The sequence below is a fragment of the Schistocerca cancellata genome, chromosome 5 (genome assembly GCF_023864275.1).
Source record: "Schistocerca cancellata isolate TAMUIC-IGC-003103 chromosome 5, iqSchCanc2.1, whole genome shotgun sequence".
NCBI lineage: Eukaryota > Metazoa > Arthropoda > Insecta > Orthoptera > Acrididae > Schistocerca > Schistocerca cancellata.
This window is the reverse complement of record NC_064630.1, coordinates 14,238,713-14,259,481: the sequence shown is the minus strand read 5'-3', so window position 1 is coordinate 14,259,481 and position 20,769 is coordinate 14,238,713. Positions and strand designations below refer to the sequence as shown.

The window sequence follows — 20,769 nt, the reverse complement described above, 5'->3', positions numbered from 1 at the left end:
TCGTTTATGCGAGTCACAGAATAACGTACACTCCTGGAAATGGAAAAAAGAACACATTGACACCGGTGTGTCAGACCCACCATACTTGCTCCGGACACTGCGAGAGGGCTGTACAAGCAATGATCACACGCACGGCACAGTGGACACACCAGGAACCGCGGTGTTGGCCGTCGAATGGCGCTAGCTGCGCAGCATTTGTGAACCGCCGCCGTCAGTGTCAGCCAGTTTGCCGTGGCATACGGAGCTCCATCGCAGTCTTTAACACTGGTAGCATGCCGCGACAGCGTGGACGTGAACCGTATGTGCAGTTGACGGACTTTGAGCGAGGGCGTATAGTGGGCATGCGGGAGGCCGGGTGGACGTACCGCCGAATTGCTCAACACGTGGGGCGTGAGGTCTCCACAGTACATCGATGTTGTCGCCAGTGGTCGGCGGAAGGTGCACGTGCCCGTCGACCTGGGACCGGACCGCAGCGACGCACGGATGCACGCCAAGACCGTAGGATCCTACGCAGTGCCGTAGGGGACCGCACCGCCACTTCCCAGCAAATTAGGGACACTGTTGCTCCTGGGGTATCGGCGAGGACCATTCGCAACCGTCTCCATGAAGCTGGGCTACGGTCCCGCACACCGTTAGGCCGTCTTCCGCTCACGCCCCAACATCGTGCAGCCCGCCTCCAGTGGTGTCGCGACAGGCGTGAATGGAGGGACGAATGGAGACGTGTCGTCTTCAGCGATGAGAGTCGCTTCTGCCTTGGTGCCAATGATGGTCGTATGCGTGTTTGGCGCCGTGCAGGTGAGCGCCACAATCAGGACTGCATACGACCGAGGCATACAGGGCCAACACCCGGCATCATGGTGTGGGGAGCGATCTCCTACACTGGCCGTACACCACTGGTGATCGTCTAGGGGACACTGAATAGTGCACGGTACATCCAAACCGTCATCGAACCCATCGTTCTACCATTCCTAGACCGGCAAGGGAACTTGCTGTTCCAACAGGACAATGCACGTCCGCATGTATCCCGTGCCACCCAACGTGCTCTAGAAGGTGTAAGTCAACTACCCTGGCCAGCAAGATCTCCGGATATGTCCCCCATTGAGCATGTTTGGGACTGGATGAAGCGTCGTCTCACGCGGTCTGCACGTCCAGCACGAACGCTGGTCCAACTGAGGCGCCAGGTGGAAATGGCATGGCAAGCCGTTCCACAGGACCACATCCAGCATCTCTACGATCGTCTCCATGGGAGAATAGCAGCCTGCATTGCTGCGAAAGGTGGAGATACACTGTACTAGTGCCGACATTGTGCATGCTCTGTTGCCTGTGTCTATGTACCTGTGGTTCTGTCAGTGTGATCATGTGATGTATCTGACCCCAGGAATGTGTCAATAAAGTTTCCCCTTCCTGGGACAATGAATTCACGGTGTTCTTATTTCAATTTCCAGGAGTGTAGATTGCTTTTCCAACTTGAGCAGCTTAGTCACCAGAGCCTAGGATCAGTGATGTAGAGATGTCGACAATATATCACGCGACACTGTACGGGATGCAGGTATGTGAGCAGCAACGGCCGAGGTAAACATTAATTCCACAACGAATAAGAAAACAACTGGAGAATTGTAGCCCTGTGGAACTGCATCGTGACTGGGACACTGGATACACGGGGCGGTTTTCCACAGCAAGAAGGCGCGATCGAGAATGAGTCACGTGTGCATCGCAGTCGCAGCGTGGTTCCGTCTTCCGACGGGTCGTGGTTTCCTAAGCGGAAAACAGAATAACGAATAACAGCGGACGTTCCGGCCGCCCGTGTAGGCAGGACTCACCCGAGTCGATGCGCACTTCGCTGACGAGTATCCAGGCGGCGGCGAAGTACAGCTGCAGGCGCAGGAAGCGCGCCACGCGGCTGTGCAGCGGCAGGCTCACGTTGACGCACGAGGGGGCCGAGTCCGCCGCCCCCGCCGCCCCCGTGCTGACCGGCGCCGTCGCCCACTGGTAGTGCACGCCGTCCAGGCTCAGCCACACCGACGCCTCCGTGAAGACCTGCACAGCGCGAGCGAGCGGCCGACGTCACACAACTCTGTTACAGTACAGTAGTACAGTACAGCACAGTACAGAGACCGCCACCGGCGCTACAGGCTGTAACGGTACGTCCTCCTCCTCTTGCATTCGTTTCCCTCAACAGTAGTTGTCGATAACAGTATTATTTTTCAAATTTTGGACAGATCGATATTATCTCAGTTGCTTTTCTGAAAACTTTCATATAATTTTATGCACAGTACGTTATATTTCAAGCTAAAGTTTAGAAAATGAACTACTTTATAAAATGTTTTAGTCTTCATGTTATACTCGACAAGTGCTAGTTCTGAATGTAGAGTTAAAATAATGTTTTTGGAAACATTTGAAATTACGAACTACTGGAACACTTAAAATTTATATTATTAATTGGTTCAAATGGCTCTGAGCACTATGGGTCTTAATATCTACCGAGCGGGGTGGCGCAGTGGTTAGACACTGAACTCGCATTCGGGAGGATGACGGTTCAATCCCGTGTCCGGCCATCCTGATTTAGGTTTTCCGTGATTTTCCTAAATCACTCCAGGCAATGCCGGGATGGTTCCTCTGAAAGGGCACGGCCGACTTCCTATCCCAATCCTTCCCTAATCTGATGAGACCGATGACCACGCTGTCTGGTCTCCTTCCCCAAACCAACCAACTTAACATCTGAGGTCATCAGTCCCCCTAGAACTTAGAACTACTTAAACCTAACTAACCTAAGGACATCACACAGATCCATGCCCGAGTATTATTAATTACGCAATACTGTACTGGTTACTATGTTTATTTCTGGATTCATTTATAAAATGAAGATCGAATGTAATAATGTAACAGAAATTAGGAGAAATTCATTTGTCAAGGAAAACCGTAAGCCGTTTCGAATATGGTTATTTGCGCAGAGTGAGAGAATCGTAAGCATGACTATGATATGATCGGACGTATTTTTGTATTTTGTGCGAACAATTTAATTTCGGCTTTGTTAATGTGAAAAATCGAAACACTGTATGATATACAGGGCTATTACAAATGATTGAAGCCATTTCATAAATTCACTGTAGCTCCATTCATTGACTTATGATCACGACACACTACAGATACATAGAAAAACTCATAAAGTTTTGTTCGGCTGAAGCCGCACTTCAGGTTTCTGCCGTCAGAGCGCTCGAGAGCGCAGTGAGACAAAATGGCGACAGGAGCCGAGAAAGCGTATGTCGTGCTTGAAATGCACTCACATCAGTCAGTCATAACTGTGCAACGACACTTCAGGACGAAGTTCGACAAAGATCCGCCAACTGCTAACTCCATTCGGCGATGGTATGCGCAGTTTAAAGCTTCTGGATGCCTTTGTAAGGGGAAATCAACGGGTCGGCCTGCAGTGAGCGAAGAAACGGTTGAACGCGTGCGGGCAAGTTTCACGCGTAGCCCGCGGAAAATTGGCTCATGTCACAACTGGAGACCGACAGCACCGACTTCATCTTTCAACAGGATGGCGCTCCACCGCACTTCCATCATGATGTTCGGCATTTCTTAAACAGGAGATTGGAAAACCGATGGATCGGTCGTGGTGGAGATCATGATCAGCAATTCACGTCATGGCCTCCACGCTCTCCCGACTTAACCCCATGCGATTTCTTTCTGTTGGGTTATGTGAAAGATTCAGTGTTTAAACCTCCTCTACCAAGAAACGTGCCAGAACTGCGAGCTCGCATCAACGATGCTTTCGAACTCATTGATGGGGACATGCTGCGCCGAGTGTGGGAGGTTCAAATGGTTCAAATGGTTCTGAGCACTATGCGACTTAACTTCTGAGGTCGTCAGTCGCCTAGAACTTAGAACTAATTAAACCTAACTAACCTAAGGACATCACACACATTTGTGCCCGAGGTAGGATTCGAACCTGCGACCGCAGCGGTCACGCGGTTCCAGACTGAAGCGTCTAAACCGCACGGCCACACCGGCCGGCCAGTGTGGGAGGAACTTGATTATCGGCCTGATGTCTGCTGAATCACTAAAGGGGCACATATCGAACATTTGTGAATGTCTGAAAAAACTTTTTGAGTTTTTGTATGTGTGTGCAAAGCATTTTGAAAATATCTCAAATAATAAAGTTATTGTAGAGCTGTGAAATCGCTTCAATCATTTGTAATAACCCTGTACTAAAATGTGAGAAAACATATTTACGTAAAAACAAAAATTCTGCAACAAAAATCTTCTAATTTATTTACATCAACGCAACTGTGAGGGCCTAATATGTAACATTTTCAGGTTCAAGAATCAGACCCCTAGTCAAGAACCACTGGAGGCAACTCTACATGACAAGCTAAGTAAACTAGAAAGTTCATTGTAATCTTCCCTCCTCTCAGATCTTCATAAAAGACTAATGTGTGCAATAGATGGAATTAGGAAGGAGACGGGGAGATTACGCTATGCAGTTACGCTAAGGCGCGTCTTTAAAACTGATAGCAGGTTACTACGCCTTGACGTTCGTATGAAACGCTACAACGCTGACCACCTCATGGTACGGATGACGGTTATCGCAGAAACAACCAGTTTTCCGTTATATAGGTTTCTTTGAAAGCCAGTTTAATCGAACCGTTAAAACCGCTCCAAACGACCGGTGTCTGTAATGACCGATTTTGGGTTATTTATTCGTATTATTTCCTGTAACGCGTAGACATCGAACAAAAATTGAGAAATTTTGACTCCCTTAGTTTCAAGTTACATAGCGTCAATATCTTACATTAAATAGGCAAATAAAAGTAAAATTATTCAGTCCACCATTCGCTAGTTTTCTCGAAAAGTGGTTGACTACTACAAAAAAACAATAGTACCCTACCGATTCTAAGTTTTTGTAATTCTGCTCAAAAATCATGACGCAATCGGCCATCGTGCCACTATTTGGACACTAGAAATAGTCAGAGATAAAGGGAGGAAACTGAACGGTCGGTTTTCAAAGGCTCAAAGCAGTTGAAGGCATATTGCGTTGACACAGGATGATCAGCTGCTTTCTATTTTTATTGCAAACTATGAATAAAATGTTAAGTTTTGCGTTTTCAGCTTTCTCCTATGTCGCAAGTTTGTAGTGGCTGCCCCCGCTTTTAATCTTTTAAAGCATACGGAGCACTGTGCTTCGCTGATACCACACTCCGTAAAATACTTCCAGTGGAGGCATGGCGACACTCTGTAAAACAACTGATGTCCGACGACGACAGCGACGTACTACCGTACACAGAGTGATGTTTCCCACTGTGTACAAACTCGACGGAACGATCCATGAGAGAACACGGAACAAAAAAGGAATAATGAACTTCTGTCTGAAAATGCATTTTTTTACATGCTAGAGACCATTTATTCAGTCATACTTTGTTACAGAGACTACTGTACCACACAGCCCACTGTTGCAGTATGCATGGTTTCCTCCTAGAGGCTGTTACCAGTTCCGGATACTACATCCCATGGCGCCCCCTCCTGCCATAGTAATTGGTAATGTTCTGTCCGATACACATACCTTGCTGACTCACCTTGTAGTGGAGGTGATACGGCGTTGTACAGAAAGCTTTTGTATTCGAATCGAGAGCATGCCGACATGGCGTTTACTTACGAAAAGTCAAATGGCAACGAGCGACAAGCAGCAAGGTTGTATCAGGAGACCTGTCCCCGCCGGCAACAACCACAGCATTGAATGGTTGCAACAGTTGTAACGCCGGAAATGCATATCCTCCTATTTCCATTTATTGTACTATAAATTTGTTTTCCTTATTTTTGTTACCTGAATATATAACATTTCTGTGTCTTTGTATATTGTAATTGTTTTACTATTTGTATATATATATATATATATATTTATGCATTTATGTAGATGTATAATTGGTTTGTTTCGTAAATATTATTTGTATTTTTACGCTGGGTCTTGCCTAGGGAAAACTGCTATCGAACGATTACATCGATAGGTCGTGTGAAGAATCAAAGTGTGTAGGATCTTTGGTAGTGTTAACTCTGTCGCGTGGAGCGCGGGCAGAGAGAGAGTCTGGCTGGAGTAGCGAGTGGAGCAGGTGTGTTGTGTGAAGCTCCCGCGAGTTGCCGCGCTTTCGGGGTTTGGCAGCATGTAATTGCGCTCGACTCGCTATGATAGTTTCTGACACGGTGTCGCGGACGGGAAGCATTAGCTGCCGCACATCAAGAGCCCGTTTCGCCTGGTGACCGTGTCGAGAAGAAGGCGCGCCAACATCCAGCTTCTGCAACAGCGACGGCCGACAATGAGTGACTGTCGCCACCTCCTCGATCGACGGCTTCAAACCTTCAATCAACCAACAAGACTGGAAGCAAGTAAAGTTTTAGAACTGTATGGCAGACCTGAGCTTTTCAAACTGTACCATTTTCGTAACTATAATTACAGCAACTTAGCATGAACATTTGTTGCTCATTGTCTCAATTGCATTACCAAGCAGGGTCCCTTCCTTTTCCGGAATGAACCCGAGTGTCGTTGAAATTCAAACGCCAGCATTAAAATAATAATATAGCATTTCACTACTTTAATTTCAAAGTTCAGTTAAAGTATTCATAGCTGGCTGGCTACAATACTTAGATTACACAAGCACAAATTAAGAGTGCGAGTTTTGTTACCATATTTTAGCTTACCTGTGACTGCAGCTCAGCTTGGTACGTACTAAATTTTACTACTGTTGCCGGCCGCGGTGGTCTCGCGGTTAAGGCGCTCTGTCCGGAACCGCGCGACTGCTACAGTCGCAGGTTCGAATCCTGCCTCGGGCATGGATGTGTGTGATGTCCTTAGGTTAGTTAGGTTTAAGTAGTTCTAAGTTCTAGGGCACTGATGACCACAGATGTTAAGTCCCATAGTGCTCAGAGCCATTTGAACCATTTTACTACTGTTAATTGTTCAGAATCATTTAATTCAAGTTCAAAGTTAAATCCCTGATTTCTAAATAGCGTAGATTAAAGTAGCTTTTGAAATGATTGTTGAGGTAGTCCAAGACTAACCGTATTTTACTGAATTTCGATGTGCTTCAGAAAGAAAGCTCACTATTAACTTCAGTCACTAAATTAACTTTCGATTTTCCGGTTTTATTAATTCTTTTACTAAATTAAGTCAGAGTGTAGCGAAATTTATTACTTCTGACAAACTTTCAGTTTTCACACTGCACGTGTCAACCTTCAGTTGTCACGCTTCTAGTGCTAATTATATGTGTAATAACCTTTCTTTTTCAGTTACTGTAGTAATTGTCCTTAGGACTGGCGACCGTAATTTCCCCCAAATCTCAAATATCTAATTACCGCTAGTTAATTGTTAACGTAATGGCCGCACATTTACTTTCTTTATTAACTTTACCGCTTTTGAAAATTAATTTCCACCAGTGTCATTTGCATTTTTCCTTTCATTTAGATGTAACCCTTTCCTCCCTCTTTACCGACAGTTTAACTTCGGTGACGATTGCTTTTCCCAAATTTCCATTAGGTACACGCGGTTTAATTTTTCACTGTCATTAAGGTCGATAAGTGAGGGGGAGGTTACACAGTGTTTCGCCGTTTGTCTGAGACAGGATCGTTTCAGGCAGTACGATATCATGAAGGACATGCCCGAAATATTCGGACACCAGACTTGGAAGAAAATGTGATTAAGCTCTGGCAGGTGACAGCCGTGTCGGTACCAGGCAGTTAGCCCGCCAGTACGTGACAGCTGTTACTTTCCTCATCACTTACAGCGTGTGCAGGGCCTACTAGCGACAGACTTTCCACATCGGGAGTACTTTGGTCACTGGTTTCTTCACCATGGAACCACGATTCCTGGATTTGTATCATCCGGCCTATTCACAGATGAGGCAACCTTTACGCAGAGCGGTATTTTCAACATTCATCACAGTCATCTGTCGAGTAGTATGCCGAACCCGCATGGTGTGGTGACAGCGAATCATCAGCACCGCTATAGGCGTAATGTGTGGGTCGGAATGATTGGCCACCATATTCTGGGACCAGTCTTTCTTCCATTTCGTCTGACAAACTGAAGCTATCGGCGTTTTTGGGGGTGCCTTTGCCTCCCCTGCTGGAAGAAGTGCCATTGATGATTCGAGGGGTTATGTGGCTGCTACATGATGGTGCTCCAGCCCACTTCGCCGTTAACGTCCGGACGCATCTACGTCGTATCTTCCCTGGTCGACAGATCTGACGATGGGGTCCAGTTACAAGGCCTGCTCGTTCACCGGATCTTAACCGGTGCGATTTTTGGTTATAGGGCCATCTCCAACGTGTATGCAGAGCCCATTCCAGGTGTGGAGACACTAGAGCAGCGTATTCGTGCCGCCTTTGATACTGTTCGGATGCAGTCTGCCCGATGTGAACGTTTGAGAGAGAACAGGCTATGGTGCTTACACGCATGCGTCGAGGCACATGGAAACCATTTTCAGCATACACTGTAACTGTGGCAGTATGGTACAGCACCTACTCTACCGCAATCTCTGTAACAATGTATGATTGGCTTAACTGTCTGCACCATGGAAACGATGCTTTTCCGAACATAAGTTCATTAGAGCTCTTTTTGTTGCGTATCCTCTCATCGGTCAGTCCCTAGAGTTTGTACACCGTTGAAAACATCACCCTGCAGACGACATGAGGCAACTCTTACACACTGCATGTGCTGTACATGCGTACCATCTAACAGGCCAGCCAAATGATAACACGTAGAATGGCTCTGAGCACTATGGGACTTAACTGCTGTGGTCATCAGTCCCCTAGAACTTAGAACTACTTAAACCTAACTAACCTAAGGACATCACACACATCCATGCCCGAGGCAGGATTCGAACCTGCGACCGGTGCGGTCAAGCGGTTCCAGACTGAAGCGCCTAGACCGCACGGCCACACCGGCCGGCAATAACACGTAGATTATTGTCCCAGCAATGCTGTACAAGTTCGTATGTCATGTGTTTGTTGTTCGTTTATATTGACATTTCCGGCGGCGCGGTTCTTTCCGTCGCATTACCACGAACCTGCACCTACCTGTGAACATTGTCTCAGCAGATCATCAGTAGGAAAGCCGAGTGAAACCTATTGTACTTCGACGTGAACCAGGCTGCAATTTAACTCACTAATCTACGTTTCGCGAGAAAGTTTTCACACAAATGAAAGGTGGGAAATTTTGTCTTCAATTAATATATTCTGAAACTTAGGTGAACAAGTATCACTGCCAAGCCCGTGCTAGCCTTAACACAGTCACTCAAAATCCCTTTCACTCACGTTAGCAAGTTTATGGTGTTGCGTTTCCCGAAAACGTAATAGCTACAAAAGTACTGATTGTTTTTGATTGATAATGCTCGCCAGATATTAAGTCTGTCGGTACCAAATGCAGTTACAGTTTTTAGTCACCAACCTGCTCAATACGCCACGTGGAATTTATGTCTTTTCTCGTCACAAAATTCACTAAAAAATTCCGAAGTCTCTACCCACACACCGGAATAATTATGCCGTCACTTGCCAACACTTTTGATGTACGGAAAACTGCTAGATCCGGCAACTTATCATTTCCATCGGATCTACTACTACACACGTCCGATCTGTTTCATGGCTAGACTTCCACTCCTTTTTTTTAGAATACTTTTATGTCTTCTCTACCAGCAGAGAAAGGCGCGCGAAGAATATTGCTTTACCATTGGTCAGTTTACTCAACAGTCAATAGCAAAACAACATTCTCCCGCGTCAGTCCGCGCTTTTCATCTATAACCAATCGCAAAATAATAAACCTCCAATCGCAAAATAATAAACCTCCAATGGCAAAATAATAAACCTCCAATCGCAAAATAATAAACCTCCAATCGCAAAATAATAAACCTAACGACTGCACTTTTTACCGACGTAATTATCTAATATGCTGAAGTTTTGCTTATGCATAAAGTTATTTACTATTGTTATTTATACCTGAATTAACTTTCCCTTTACCATAAACTTACTTTACAAATCTATTCTACAAAAATAGCCTTTGTCCATATCCATACTTCTTCTGAATGTTCCCACACTAAATCCCCCTTCGCCACACATTAAACAATTATCTTCATATTAACCTTAAACCACACTCACGCATCATTCATACTGCTAAAACACATTTATAACATTTTACATACACAAAAAGACATAAGAACACTTTATGAAAATACTAGAACAATAGCCGGCCGGAGTGGCCGTGCGGTTCTAGGCGCTACAGTCTGGAACCGAGCGACCGCTACGGTCGCAGGTTCGAATTCTGCCTCGGGCATGGATGTGTGTGCTGTGCTTAGGTTAGTTGGGTTTAATTAGTTCTAAGTTCTGGGCGACTGATGACCTCAGAAGTTAAGTCACATAGTGCTCAGAGCCATTTGAACCAACTAGAACAGTTTACGAAAAACATTGTATTACTTTAGTGCACTCTAGTGAGCACAATCGAAACTAAAATCACAGTCCTCCTATCCAATATTGTCCTCTATCGGCTGATACATAAACTACGTGCGCGTCCAGTCTCGCGTCACCATATGTCACTATCCAGCTCACACATATCTCCCACTTAAGCGCCTCCAAGGCAGGATCGGTATACGGCGCTACGCCTCACATTGTTAGTGGAATAGGCTGTTCACTTTTCCGCATTCTCTATAATAACGCAATGTTTCAAAGCAATGCAAGTTTTACTAACAAACTTTTTTTAAGAAAAAGTTTATTCAAACACGAAAAATTTTGGCACTGCTGTTGCGGCCAATTGATATTTAGGCTTTTACAATATTATTAGGAACAAATGAAAACACAGAAACAACCAAATAGGAAGAAATACCGATTATTCACAACAAAAACACCGGTAACGATTTTCAGCTGTCGGATTTCCCCATCCCTACATCTAGGCGTTACGGCACTTTCTACAGTAAATTAGAGATTTTTTCTTTCTTTTAACAGCATTTCGCCAAATGCGCACTTTATGTGTCTACGCGTAGCCCACGTGATGCAAATTCCAATAACTCAGCAGAGACCAGTTTTCCGCCATAAAGTGTTATGCCGAAGTCCACCGACAGAATTCGGAAGTTGTTCAGCGATATTTTCTCAATATTTTGGTACAAGGGACCCGTGGTATCTGGTGGCTCTTAGCAGAGCAATAACGTAATTATTTTCCATTTGGTTACGCGATATACCTTCGTTTCAGTAAAAATACCATCACTATAGTGAAAAAGGTTGTAATATTCAATAACCAAAACGTACAACACGAAACAGGTAACAGATGGTAATACAGCAACCCTCAGACAGAGACAAAAGTATTGCACTGCGCCGTCACCTCCGGAGGTACAGAGCTTATTGCCACTTTGCCGCTCTGCCACTGCAGTCAGTGAACTCACACATGAGGTACAGCTATCCAAGCTATCCATACCATACAGTAAAACTGTTAACATGCAATTAATACTGCCGGTAAAATAAACCAGAGACACGATGTAGCAGCAATGAAAGCAGTTTGAGGAAGAAGAGTAAAGTGGACATTACTGTTGTCAACAGCAAATACCTTGGGGTTAATGGAAGACCTTCCTTTCCAAACAAGAGGTACAGCACATATCTTCGACGTTTGCACTGTTGTGCGTATCTTTCTACTACAGATACAATGATAAATAGGTAACAAGGCCAGGGGACAACGGGAGACCATAGGTATTTTTTACCAAAGTACTCGTAACATATCCCTGAAAACTTCTCAAATTCAGCCGAGGAGTTTCGTGTCGCCATGTGCATACTAGCTGTTTACTCCTTGCACGAAATAACTACGACTTGAATTTTATGCAAGCACTCTTCTTCAAATGCGTAACTCGATTCATAAGCGCTAGTGCCATCGCTTTGTTTGGTGTCACCGCCAGACACCACACTTGCTAGGTGGTAGCCTTTAAATCGGCCGCGGTCCGTTAGTATACGACGGACCCGCGTGTCGCCTCTATCAGTGATTGCAGACCGAGCGCCGCCACACGGCAGGTCTAGAGAGACTTCCTAGCACTCGCCCTAGTTGTTCAATCGACTTTGCTAGCGATGGTTCACTGACAAATTAAGCTCTCATTTGCCGAGACGATAGTTAGCATAGCCTTCAGCTACGTCATTTGCTACGACCTAGCAAGGCGCCATTATCATTTGCTATTTATCTTGTGATGCATGTACCTTCAGACCGATGTTCACCAATTATGGATTAAAGTTAAGTATTCCACAAGCTACGTACCTTTTTTACTAGACTCCTATAACTGTTCCAGACCTCACGCCAGCCTGCGTGAGCTTAAACGCGTGCCTTTCGGCTTCCTCAGAGTGGCTTGGTTGTCTTGCCAAGTAACAACACTTTGTTTACAGACTGCGTGTCTATCTTTCTAGATTTCCTCTGCCAGCCGAGGTCTTCGATACCATTGCACAGCGCTTACTTGCTGCAACCTTGAAAATGGCAGGGAGTGTCTTTTGTCCAAACATCGACTGTGGTCGACGATGTCACCCGGCAGCATTCCCGTAACTTATTTCAAGATTGTGTGGGCCGGGAGGATCTCAGGTCTCACCGTAAAAATCAGTCACACATTGCTTCAGATTTCCGGACGTACTAAAGCAGCCGGTCGGCTTAGGTGTCTGTTTACATTTTTTCATGTATTCACGACAGCTAACAGCATCACAGTCCATTACTTTTACATGCGGAGTGCGCGGGAACTAGCCATCGTAACCCATTGAAAACATTAAGGCAATCTTGTCCGATTGAGATAATCATAGATACGAACACTTGAGTGAGGCTATTAAACAGAACATACATGATAATGTTCGTTGTTGATTATAACCGGTCTCGACGATGTTTTCTAATGAAGAAAGAGTTTTTGCTTTCAAAATGTGTCATAAAGGTAGTTAAAATCTAATAATAAATGGGTGGAATATTAGTTTCAGTACTGTTTCACCTGCAAGAAAGGATATGATTCGCCGAGGTCATGTTGCCCCGAGGGAACAATCACCCGACACAGTTTAGGAAACGTCTTGAGGAAAGTGGATCTACACCGGACTGCCACAGGTCATGTAGGCCATTAGTAATGGATTATCCATACCCCTAAAAACTCTATTCGTTGACTATCTCTCGAACAGGATATTTCTAGAACATCCGCGAGGTCAATTTTACATAAGGAAAAAATTCAAACATTACATCTCTTGTCTCACAAACGGGCTATTGATCCTGATCGTACGCTTCAATTTCGCGAGACAATGTTAAATGAACTAAAATAAGGTGATGATAAGTTGTTTCTTAAGATAATTTGGAGTGATGGACAACTTTCAAATTGTCAGTTCGTGTCATCAGACACAAGTGTACCTGTTGGTATACGGAGAAGAATAGAATTGTTTTTGAGAGTGAGTTAAATGGCCGGCCGCGGTGGTCTCGCGGTTCTAGGCGCACAGTCCGGAACCGCGCGACTGCTACGGTCGCAGGTTCGAATCCTGCCTCGGGCATGGATGTGTGTGATGTCCTTAGGTTAGTTAGGTTTAAGTAGTTCTAAGTTCTAGGGGACTGATGACCATAGTGCTCAGAGCCATTTGAACCATTTTTGAGTTAAATGAACCTAGTATTGCCTTTTGCGGCAGTATCAGATTTCGTGAAGTAAATGGACGTTGGTTTGTTGATGGAATAGTAACCTGGAAATGTTGACAACCTATGCCGTTCCGGGACTGCAAATAACCAACGACTACATCTATTCACTTTATATGAAGATGATGGAGCCTCACGACATTACGCAACACCCTTGTACAACCAGGTTGATGAGGGGTAGTGACTTTTGGCCCACCGTTCTCCTACTGAACGAAGCACACTTTTCTTTACTATTTTCACTTAATTAATGTTATCAAATATTTGGTATGTTCTGCAGGTGCATTACGACAAATATGTAGGAAATGTGCAAATCGAATTTGCGTTTGAACTATACATTGGAGTTATGTGGTTGCACATTAGCTGAAGAATTAGTATAGAAATCTGACTTACGTTGTGATTTTACCGACTCCGCAACATTTTCTCATTACGTCAATATTCTCCCCCAAATACTTGTTCTTTCTACACTATTTGGGTTGCAACGCTGTCTCATGTGGGTGCTTTGAAATGTAGGCTTCCTCATTTCATATTAAAGTCTTCTAAACTAGTAGAAGTCGACCTCGGGGAAGATCAGTTTGGATTCCGTAGAAATACTGGAACACGTGAGGCAATACTGACCTTACGACTTATCTTAGAAGAAAGATTAAGGAAAGACAAACCTACATTTCTAACATTTGTAGACTTAGAGAAAGCTTTTGACAATGTTGACTGGAATACTCTCTTTCAAATTCTAAAGGTGCCAGGGGTAAAATACAGGGAGCGAAAGGCTATTTACAATTTGTACAGAAACCAGATGGCAGTTATAAGAGTCGAGGGACATGAAAGGGAAGCAGTGGTTGGGAAGGGAGTAAGACAGGGTTGTAGCCTCTCCCCGATGTTATTAAATCTGTATATTGAGCAAGCAGTAAAGGAAACAAAAGAAAAATTCGGAGTAGCTATTAAAATCCATGGAGAAGAAATAAGAACTTTGAGGTTCGCCGATGACATTGTAATTCTGTCAGAGACAGCAAAGGACTTGGAAGAACAGTTGAATGGAATGGACAGTGTCTTGAAAGGAGGATATAAGATGAACATCAACAAAAGCAAAACAAGGATAATGGAATGTAGTCGAATTAAGTCGGGTGATGCTGAGGGAATTAGATTAGGAAATGTGACACTTAAAGTAGTAAAGGAGTTTTGCTATTTGGGGAGCAAAATAACTGATGATGGTGGAAGTAGAGAGGATATAAAATGTAGACTGGCAATGGCAAGGAAAGCGTTTCTGAAGAAGAGAAATTTGTTAACATCGAGTATAGATTTAAGTGTCAGGAAGTCATTTCTGAAAGTATTTGTATGGAATGTAGCCATGTATGGAAGTGAAACATGGACGGTAAATAGTTTGGACAAGAAGAGAATAGAAGCTTTCGAAATGTGGTGCTACAGAAGAATGCTGATGATTAGATGGGTAGATCACGTAACTAATGAGAAAGTATTGAATAGGATTGGGGAGAAGAGAAGTTTGTGGCACAACTTGACCAGAAGAAGGGATCGGTTGGTAGGACATGTTCTGAGGCATCAAGGGATCACCAATTTAGTATTGGAGGGCAGCGTGGAGGGTAAAAATCGTAGGGAGAGACCAAGAGATGAATACACTAAGCAGATTCAGAAGGATGTAGGTAGCAGTAGGTACTGGGAGATGAAGAAGCTTGCACAGGATAGAGCAGCATGGAGAGCTGCATCAAACCAGTCTCAGGACTGAAGACCATAACAACAACAACAACAACAATACAGAACCACAATTGGTGCACATTTACTATAGTGGAGGTTAGATTATGGCTCAAATGACATCTAAACCAGTCGACAGCAGAATCTGTCGAGCCAGGAACGCTCCGAAGTGAGCAGATTCGGGGAAAGATTCGCCACGAAGAGACGTGCCGAGTGTGCACCGGCAGCTGCTCCTCAATATCTGGCGTGCGGCCGCGGCTACCGGCTGTTTACCCCTGCAACCACTTGTTTTCGCCGCTCAGCGTATTCGGTTGATATTCATACCGCCATTCCAGTCCCTCCCATGCGCGCGCTGCGAGGCATCATAATAAAAGTTTGTGTCCCGAGACAGATAAAGTTTCCCGCAGCGGGAGGAACATCTGTGAGATATCAGGTTGAGGCATTTGAGCGCGCGCCGCCCGCCGTTCCCTCGCGGAGCGTTTCAATATCGGGCGCGCGTGCTCAGGGGAGTCCGCCGGCGCTGACGTCATTTCCGCTTCCTCTGCGGTGCGACTTCCGCCTCCGATGACGGCGCGCGCGACGCCACGTCCGCAGAGGTGGAGGCGCCGGTCTAGCAGTTAAACATGGTAAAAAGTCGTCAGCGAAACGAATCCAGCGAGCACACAGCTATGTTATCCATCTTGCGGATTCGAACAGTTGTAACGAATGTAACACAGGGGATACACTCACACACCGACTCACAAGACACCACGCACACGGTATCTGTGAATGGACGCTACAGAGACGTGGATCAAAACTGAAGCGGGCAATGCAGACTGTCAGGATACAAGAAGTTAAGACACCACATTAAAAGCGGCATCCCGGACGCAAAAACAGCAAGGTTATCTGGCTGTCGGGTCAATTCATGTACTGTCTGGTAACATCAGAAACACCGAGTTCAACGGAATATACACTACTGGCCATTAAAATTGCTACGCCAAGAAGAAATGCAGATGATAAACGGGTTTCATTGGACAAATATATTACACTAGAACTGACATGTGATTACATTATCACACAATTTGGGTGCATACGTCCTGAAAAATCAGTACCCAGAACAACCACCTCTGGCCGTAATAACGGCCTCGATACGCCTGGGCATTGAGTCAAACAGAGCTCGGATGGCGTGTACAGGTACAGCTGCCCATGCAGCTTCAACACGATACCACAGTTCACCAAGAGTAGTGACTGGCGTATTGTGACGAGCCAGTTGCTCGGCCACCATTGACCAGATGTTTTCAATTGGTGAGAGATCTGGAGAAAGTGCTGGCCAGGGCAGCAGTCGAACATTTTCTGTATCCAGAAAGGCCCGTACAGGACCTGCAACATGCGGTCGTGCATTATCCTGCTGAAATGTAGGGTTTCGCACGGATCGAACGAAGAGTAGAGCCACAGGTCATAACACATCTGAAATGTAACGTCCACTGTTCAAAGGGCCGTCAATGCTAACAAGACGTGACCGAGACGTGCAACCAATGGCACCCCATACCATCACGCCCGGTGATACGCCACTATGGCGATGACGAATACACGCTTCCAATGTGCGTTCACTGCGATGTCGCCAAACACGGACCATCGTGATGCTGTAAACAGAACCTGGATTCATCCGAAAAAATGAGGTTTTGCCATTCGTGCACCCAGGTTCGTCGTTGAGTACACCATCGCAGGAGCTCCTGTCTGTGATGCAGCGTCGAGGGTAACCGCAGCCATGGTCTTCGAGCTAATATTCCATGCTGCTGCAACCGTCGTCGAACTGTTCGTGCAGATGGTTGCCGTCTTGCAAACGTCCCCGTCTGTTGACTCAGGGATCGAGACGTGGCTGCACGATCCGTTACAGCCACGCGGCTGAGATGCCTGTCATCTCGACTGCTAGTGATACGAGGCCATTGGGATCCAGCACGGGGTTCCGTATTACCCTCCTGAACCTTCCGATTCCATTTTCTGCTAACAGTCATTGGATCTCGACCAACGCAAGCAGCAATGTAGCGATAAGATAAATCGCAATCGCGATAGGCTACAATCCGACCTTTATTAGAGTCGGAAACGTGATGGTACGCATTTCTCCTCCTTACACGAGGCATCACAACAACGTTTCACCAGGCAACGCCGGTCAACTGCCGTTTGTGTATGAGAAATCGGTTGGTAACTTTCCTCATGTCAGCACGTTGTAGGTATCGCCACCGGCGCCAACCTTGTGTGAATGCTCTGAAAAGCTAATTATTTGCATATCACAGCATCTTCTTCCTGTCGGTTAAATTTCGCGTCTGTAGCGCATCATCTTCGTGGTGTAGCAATTTTAATGGCCAGTAGTGTATTAGTAGTCTAACAAATTACACCATGAACTGCAAAAAACGGAATTATGAAAATGATTTTTCAGACTATGTAAGATCTTTGTATATCGGAAACCGATGAATTATGACTATTATGTACACTTCTGAGTCTTCTACTTTTTATTTTGTATTTAGACTGCGACTTTACACATTCCGTTACTTGTATTTTAACTGAAGTTTTCACAACGATGTAGGGTAAAGGTAGTGAAAAGGAAACAATTAAGGACAGTAATTTTGATTTCGTTAGTTTGTATTTTTTTTTTAACCTTAGGAAGAAACAAGAATTTCAGTTTCTGTATCCATATCGAGGAGACTGGAACTGGACAAAACATCAAAATTCAAGCATTTATAATGAAGCAGAAATTTTGATCAATGAAGTATTTCAGAAGAATGAAAAGTGTGAAAGAACATACAGGTTGGGGCATCCAAAACTGTTCTTGCAAATGTCTGGAAAAATACAAATATGACTGGAAAGAGATCGCAACAAAAGTTGTTCGTCTCAACCACTCTGCCCACCCCCTTCGAAATCTGAAAGAAGAATTCCCAATTCTTGCTTCTGATTAGGATTCTCCGGAAAAAATGCCTAACTTTTATGTTTAACGATTTTGTTTACAGGTCACGCGGTAATCGACAAAAATCAAAACTGGTTAAAACAGTTGAAAGATGAAAATATCTCACGAAATACACATGAAACTTTTATCCCAGGAGGATAAAATGACAGTTATTCTAAAATCTTAAATGACAATCCCATTTTCTATTGCAAAAAGAGTTGATTTTCCAGAACATAATACATTGCCCACATAACGGTTGTAATTTGTTTCACAAACAGCACTCGACTTGCTTAATCATTGGGGATTCTGCACTAACCAATAATGCGTATTATGCCGATTCAATTGACCACGACTGGTAAAAGTTGAGTCATCAGAGAAAAGTATGTGTGAAATAAAATCATCATGGCTGTTAGTTGGTGTTGTATACAACTGTAGAAATTCAAGCGGTTTCGAAAGTCGTGCCTATGTAGTTCTTTATCCAACCGTAAGTGACGTGGATGTAATTTGTGTTGAGGCGCTGAACACCCCTTTCAGAAATATTGACCATGTGCGTTTTGCCGGAAACAAATGCATATTTTTGCTATAAAAACCGGTTTCTCTCTAATGAGTTTAGAATGACTGCCGTTCTAACCTTCTGGGTCCTAATCTGATGTGTATTTCCTGAGATACGATTTTTCAGATTTTTCAACCCATTTTGATTTCTGTCGATTGCAGCACAAAATTACAAAACTTACACATTTTTCCGGAGAATCCGAAGCCGTAATGAAAAAAAAATGGAGATTCCTGTTTAGGAAATCAGTAGATGAATGAGTGCTTTAAGTTGGGGCTGCGGTCCCAGTACTAGTTACAAAAAATGAAATAAATGTAATAAAGATCAAATGTACCTATGGAACTTGTGTTTGCCGGCCGGGGTGGCCGAGCGGTTCTAGGCGCTACAGTCTGGAACCGCGCGACCGCTACGGTCGCAGGTTCGAATCCTGCCTCGGGCTTGGATGTGTGTTATGTCCTTACGTTTGTTAGGTTTAAGTAGTTCTAAGTTCTAGAGGACTGATGACCTTAGATGTTAAGTCCCATAGTGCTCAGAGCCATTTGAACCATCTGAACTCGTGTTTCAAATCAAAGAATACTGAAAGACACGTGCAGTAAGACATTCGCGACGTGCTAGTTTTATGTGGAATACCTCTCAGTGAAAGACTCCCTGCCAAGAAATTCATGTTGTTAATCAAATGGTGACCAACTGTCACCCAGATTTATTGAACATGGAACTTTCGGAATAGTCCACCAAGCTGCAGTGTGATTAGTGATGCATTTAGAAAAGTCAAAGTAGCCCCAAACTCGGAAAATGAGAACAGGTGAGCGTATGAAAGAATCTTGCATCACTGTACTTAGCAAGGTGCTAGTGTACGTGGGTTGCCGTTGTCTTCCTCCGACGTGTTAGTACTGGCTTTATGTAGTCGAGGCTGGAGGTTAGGGAGAGGGTGAAAGCCTGGGCTATATCACACTGCTCTGAAAGAGTCGTACGTGGTTTGACAGCCGCGGTTTGCCGAGCTCTGGACTAGCCTACAGCCGTCTCTATGATATTGATACAGGCTGGGCCCAGAAAGCCTTTCATGCACGTTGACACAGACAAACCAACTTGCGCGAAATGTCCCTGGTGTGGACGACGTAACTTGGGTTGCCGACGTCAGTCTGCACAGATTACTTTTAATTTTTCTCACCCTGTATCTCGCAGAGAATGTTCTTACCGTCTTCACGATAAATTCGTTTCTGCAGCCTGATTTCAGAAGATTACTTAGCCGGAAGTACATTGAAAAAGTGAACAGTTCAAAATAAATTGCGATCCAGACCAAATTTAAAAAAAAGTAAGCCCAATCTGAACCGGCCTCCGAAGGTGTAACGTACGCCTTATTTGCAGATAAAGAGTGCATTTTACTTTATTTCCAGTTTTGCAGCACATACGGAGTAAGGAGTGAGCGGTAGTTACTCATGCAGGCTAGCAGAGGCGGTTGGCCATCTGGCTTTCAGAGGCAGTGGAATAAGATGCCGAAGCAGAAATCGCTCATGATTTCAGCAAAGACACACGTATGGAATGTACATTTATTCTGGTGCGCATCACGTAATTGTTGTCAATAAATATTTGCTAAAAAAGTTGCCTTTTGCCACCCAGACATTAGGAGAAGTCTACGGCTCATACAGGGTGTTTCAAAAATGACCGGTATATTTGAAACGGCAATAAAAACTAAACGAGCAACGATAGAAATACACCGTTTGTTGTAATATGCTTGGGACAACAGTACATTTTCAGGCGGACAAACTTTCGAAATTACAGTAGTTACAATTTTCAACAACAGATGGCGCTGCAAGCGATGTGAACGATATAGTAGACAACGCAGTCTGTGGGTGCGCCATTCTGTACGTCGTCTTTCTGCTGTAAGCGTGTGCTGTTCACAACGTGCAAGTGTGCTGTGGACAACATGGTTTATTCCTTAGAACAGAGGAT

The 20,769-nt window shown here is 44.7% G+C and overlaps 1 protein-coding gene across 1 annotated transcript in view; it reads right to left on the bottom strand.

Annotated features, from left to right (window-relative positions):
- Positions 1-20,769, bottom strand: part of LOC126187749 (discoidin domain-containing receptor 2-like) — a 751,525-nt gene that overhangs the window by 291,745 nt on the left and 439,011 nt on the right. Inside the window, exon 8 of the mRNA XM_049929002.1 lies at positions 1,821-2,037. Coding sequence (XP_049784959.1) covers positions 1,821-2,037 — 217 coding nt within the window. The remainder of the gene's footprint in view (positions 1-1,820; positions 2,038-20,769) is intronic.